A 5726-nucleotide genomic window follows, 5' to 3' on the forward strand; every position below is an offset into this window, starting at 1 on the left:
TCTGTCCATGGGATTTTCCAGGCAAGAGTACTGGAGTGGGGTGCCATTGCCTTCTCCAAAACTATACTTTAGATGACTTCAATGTTCTATGACCTAGCTGGGCCAAAAATCAAGTTATATAAGTGAAACTTAAGATCTGAAGGTTTTCGTTATGTACTCTATTATCATTGATTAGTTCGATATAATGCCTTTGCTTACTGATATCCAAGAGCACGGGCATTTTATAAAATTAATTACAACATTTAGATTACTTTTGAATTTGGAAAAGCCTAATGTTGACGAAAAGTATAGAGTTCACCTTTAAGGCACAGGAAGCTATAAACAAAAGACTCTACACTAGAGAATCCTGGGAACAAGACTTTTCTATTTGTCATGAACTAACATTTTTGGCTTAAATATGAAGACATTTGATAAATTTCACAATTTTTAAAGCTCATCAGAATCTGGATACCTTTATATAGTAGTTCTTAAAAGTTTTCCTTTATGAGGGGTTTTAGCACTTCTAAGAGCTAAATAAAATGAGATGTCTATCCAATCCACAGAGTCATCAAATTTCAAATCAGTTTCTGGCATTAATTCAGCAATATCTAGTTAACCCAAAGGACTGACAAAATGGACAAAACAGCCACCACTTAACTAAAAATGAGACAAGTCTCAAAAAATAAAGTTATTTTACTCTAAGTTCTTCTTGGGACAGAAGAACAGTATAAAGTCCTTTGTACTTCACTACACATTATACTACATTGCCTCACTTAAACTCAGTTGCAAAAATATAGGAAAAAACGCATCATTTTGTTTAAACTCAAGGTTTGCACTTTTAAAACCTGTGGTAGGGACTGACAGACTTCTACAAGGTCTCTTTTCCCCAGTTTTGTTGAAATATAATTGACATACACACAAGATCCCTAATAAAATGTTCTGGATAAATGTGATGTGACTTCATTATGCCCTTAATTAAGAAGTCTTGTTTTTTAATCATGCCCTCATGTAACAAGGCTTATTTTTAAAGGGAAAGACTTATTTGCTCTAATGTCAATTCTCTACAGTTGAGAACTGACAATGGAGCAAATAAGTCTTACATTTTTATTAATTGGTTAGTCGAGGTTTATACTTTTAAAGAAAAAAATTGAGTTGGATTTGTTTTAAATTGCACTTAGAAAGAGATCAGACTAAATTTATTATTTATTCTAAGAAAGAAATAATTCAAACCTGAATTATCTACATGAGGCATTAAAACCAAAAAAAAGTATAGCACATTAACAAAGACAAGAATTTTTTTGTCTTTTTCTGTTGTTTTATTTGGGTGGGGGGGGGTGCGTAGGTAGAGAAAGACTTTGTAATCTCCCTCTTTAATCATAAGCAAACACAAATTGCTTAAATTTTTTTTCTGTTCTTTATTTCAATCTCTTCCAAGCCACCTTACTGAGCTATCTCTAATTTATGATACCATAAAGACTGTGCATCCAGATTTGCACAACACTTCATGGTGTACTTTACTATAAACACTCAAACCTTTATAAACTTTAAAAATTGGCTTTGTGGCACTTTGGTAAACTTGTTTAACAGTGACTTAAGGTAAATCTATGGTAATAAGACTGCGATTATTGGGAGAGTAGAGGAATTGGTCTTATTAGGATCTTCTTTTACTGGTCACTGTCAAGTAAATTGTTTCCAAGTATTTAACAGATACATGCTGCTCTATGGTCTCCAAAAGGGGCCTGTTTTCCTTGAAGAGTAACTAAAGAGAACAGGCAGTCATTCCCTGGAATTTTGCTTTTGCTAAGAGCAGGTAGAGAATTCAGCTGTATTTGCTCTTCTATTTACTCTTTCTGTATTTAGAAGGGAAAACACAACAAGGTGGACCCTTTCAATCCTCCTCAAGAGTATTCTGGGATTTATCCCCAAGCTCTCTTTGGGCCCTCTAAGCTAGTCAGAAGCACTAAAGAGGGGGTAAGGGGAACGTTAGAGGGAATACTCCAACTGACAACCATATACACATATATACTGTTATTTCAGTAAAATTTTAAAGTATGAATTTAGTAGTCTTCAAAATGTTACAACCATACCACAGACCTCAGTAAAGCTGCAATATATCAATTTTTCCTTTAGTTTCAATTCTTTAACTTTTGAGGAACCAAAATAAAGTCAAAATTTCAAAACATATGATTGTAAGCAAAGGTTATGCTGAGAATTAGGAATTCACAGCTGAGAATTAAGGATCTATGTTGTTAATCTTTTTAATGGATTACTTGATATGATACAGTGTAAAAAAGGTAGGAATCTATCAACCTCTGACTCTAGAGTTTAAAAAAATATTGACAACTCATCCTACAAAATCATGATTACCTCCCAAGTTTCCACAATAAAAAGAAAATTATGAAAGTCAGAAAGCAGCTTGATTGTCAGTAGTATCAGTTTCCATTTTCTTTAACCCGTGTGAATGTTTAAAGATGTGTGGGAAAATAAAAGGAATCACACTACTTATAATGTTCATGATAACAAACTCTTCACGAAAACATTTAGAGACTCTATGATTTCACATTTAAAATTAGAGTACTATTAGTAGCCAAGAAGCAAAGGTTTTTAAATATCTCACTGCTCAGTGTATTTCTAGCGATTTATAGAGTTTAGCAGAACTGTAAGGGTTTCTTGAGTTAATTTTGAACATTAACTTATTCACATGCCATAAAGCTGTTACACCAAATATTTAAAAATTAGAGCTGTGCTGAAAATAAAAAAACCTACAAAAAGAACTTGACAGAGATGTTTCTTGTCTTTAAGACAGTTTCACAGTCTAAAATTTCAAAAAGCAGTGAAAAGTAGAATTGGTTGTTTTGCTTGCTGGATTTTTCCATTTGAATATTAATCAATGTAGCATTAAGTCTAAAATTCAGCTACTAGTAACATTATTTTCTCAGTAGTCATCACTTGCAGAAAGGATTCTGAATATACACAAAGTGAAAAAAACAAACCTAAGATGTTAGGGCCTATTTTTTACACATTTGAGTTAAAATGAATGAAAACAAATAAACCTAATGAAGGCACTATTGTAAACAGCAATCCACATTCTATCCCTACAACCTCAAAAAAAAGACGTCCACTAGGAATTGAGAATTATGCTATGGCCCTTCAGAAAAACTAAGAAATCATAACATTAAGAAGAAACTGAATTATGATCTCTACACATTCTATACTGACATAATAAATTATCTGTCAGCAGTACCTTGAAATCTCCTAAACTGTTAAAGTACTAATCTGAAAAAGCCCACTTAACCACTCTGAAGTTTAAATAGTCAAAACATTTACTAAATCAGTGGTTCTTAAAACTAGAGTGTGTGGCAGAATAACCTGGTACCTGTTGAAACACAATGCTATGCCCCTCCCCCAGCATTTCTGATTCACTAGGCCTGGGGTGGGACCCAAGAGTATGCATTTCTAATAACTTCTCAGGTGATGCTGAAGCTACTGGTCCGAGGACCATCTGCTGAGAACCACAGACCTAAATTATGAACGGTACGTCAGCACAGCCCTAACCAAAAGTTTGGTCAAGATGCATGTAAACAAATAAGGATAGAATAATGCTTAGAAACAATGCTGATAAATTCACCCTTATTACATCAAAACATCTACATCTGCTTCATGGTCTTCCTCAGTCACTTTCAAGGACAGCACTTCTTCATTAAGGAAGAGCCCACTGAGCCTCTCCTTCCGAGCCTGCCTCTGCTCTTTCAGCTGCCTCTTGCGTAAGGCCTTCTGTTGTAACTTCCGCTGTTTGGATCGCTTCTGTCAAAATAAAAAATTCTAAATCAGTGAGGTTCAGTTCTGGCATACCCACCCCAAAGTATGGATCAAATTCGATATTTTCTGAATAGAGATGTTCAAATTCCTCTGCAGTACAATCTTGGTTCTAGTAAGTGAGCCATTAGCTTAGACATGAAAACAATTTTTCAAGATTCTATATTTATGGTATTTGACTAGGAAATCTGATTAGGAAGGTTTGAAACTTGATCATTTGACTAGTTATGGATAACCAATCATTTCTAAGGCTTTTTTATATCAAATTAAGGTACACTGGTGTCAGTGCAGAGGAAACATGCAGTGAACAATAATGAAAACAAACGTAGAGAACACTGTCAAAATCTCTAATGCTTATTCTTTGAAGGTGCCTTTCATTCAAAAGCATTAGCAATTTTACAATGGCTGGGAAAGAACCATGTCTTTTTCATATTAAGCAAATGCCATCTTTTAAGCCCATTAGAAACCCAGTGGGTACTCTATTTCTTGCCACTGGTGAACTGATGCCAAAAAAGAATGACCACATACACAGAGGAAACCCTTGGCAACCAACAAAGCTGGCTATGTTTCTGCTACTTTGGTTAAGAACCAAGTAAAGAATCACTTTCCAGGAAAAGTCACCACTGGGTTCCCAAAAGTTATAGAGATACCCTTATCATCTGTAAGTTAGCTCCACACTGTCACCACTGCAAGGAACCGAACTTTCCCACTAAGCATAACAGAACTATGCTATATACATTTAAACTTTCTATTTTTTATGCGTCCAAAAATACTATACAGAGTTTTTTCAACTGTGAAAAGAGTAGTCAGAAATTAGAGAAAGCATTATTACATTTAAAAAAGAGCTACAAAGAAACATTCATGGTTAAAGCTTTAAGAAAACATTTAACACACACACACATGCAAGACATATAGGACATTTTAGGAGCTAATAGACAGCAACATCAGCAACCTAGTGAGATCTGCTTAATAGTAAGTTGCAGTCAGTATTGCAATCTTGAGACTCACTCATTATTTCCATCAATTTATCTTACTTAAAACAGACACAAAAATCAGATAAAATTGAAGGTAATATGGCTGTGGGTCAAAACAGCATTTCAAAGCACTCAATGCAGAGGGCTTTGTTCAACAGCAGAGAATCCTGCTTGCTCAATTAAAATAAAAACCCACAGGCATCTATAGAGCAGGATAATTTTAACTCTTCAAGAACTGTATATGAAGGAATACTAATGTTAATATTGAAAGGTAAAGTTTTGTATTGATTAGACGTTTTACTTTTGAATCCCGAATCCGCTCTGCTGCACTTGCAGACAAGTTGCTGTCACTGTGTGCTCGACTCATGTTGGCACTGGAGTTTGAAGCAGAGTTTCCAACACTGGACCCACTGCTGCTTGCAGAACTGACCATGCTGGCACTGCTGCTGCTGGCACTGGCACTGGCACCGCTCACTCCACTGGTGCTTGCACAACTAAAGTTGCTTCTCTTCCAGGCCTCTCTTGTGGGCCGTAGGCGAGGGCTATGCTCCTTGATATAGTTTCTGACCTTGGAAAAGACAGACAAAAACTGGTTAGTATTGTACCTTGACGTTCTGCCCTCAAAATAATGGAGAAAAGAAGAATATTGTACTTAAAGATTGTCAAAAGTGCTACAGGTGCATATAGGTTGACCAGAAAGACAAAAGAAATCTCTAAATGTAGAAACAAGTACCAGAAAAATTCTGGTGTTCAAAATTCTAGAATAAATGTTATGAAGCTAGATTTTTTTAAGTATATAAAATATAATCAGTAAATGATAAGCTACTAGCTTCCAGAATTTAGGAGTGTAAGAAAATAACACTAGAAACAGAAACTAACAATAAAATAGATAAGAGTAGGCATTTTTTAAAAGGTTGCCACTTAAGTATGCTGCTGATTATATTAGAGTGTTTCCTA

The 5726-nt window shown here is 35.0% G+C and overlaps 1 protein-coding gene across 1 annotated transcript; it reads right to left on the reverse strand.

Moving 5' to 3' along the window:
• FAM199X (family with sequence similarity 199, X-linked) lies at positions 1 to 5337 on the reverse strand (the record flags this gene model as incomplete). Its single annotated transcript, XM_010859805.1, has 2 exons — positions 1 to 3783; positions 5071 to 5337. Coding segments are annotated over 2 exons (438 nt in total), but the record flags the coding sequence as incomplete, so codon positions are not given.
• Between the last annotated feature and the right edge of the window lie 389 nt (positions 5338 to 5726).

The sequence above is a fragment of the Bison bison genome, unplaced genomic scaffold (assembly GCF_000754665.1).
Source record: "Bison bison bison isolate TAMUID 2011002044 unplaced genomic scaffold, Bison_UMD1.0 scf7180017856871, whole genome shotgun sequence".
In the NCBI taxonomy this organism is placed as follows: domain Eukaryota; kingdom Metazoa; phylum Chordata; class Mammalia; order Artiodactyla; family Bovidae; genus Bison; species Bison bison.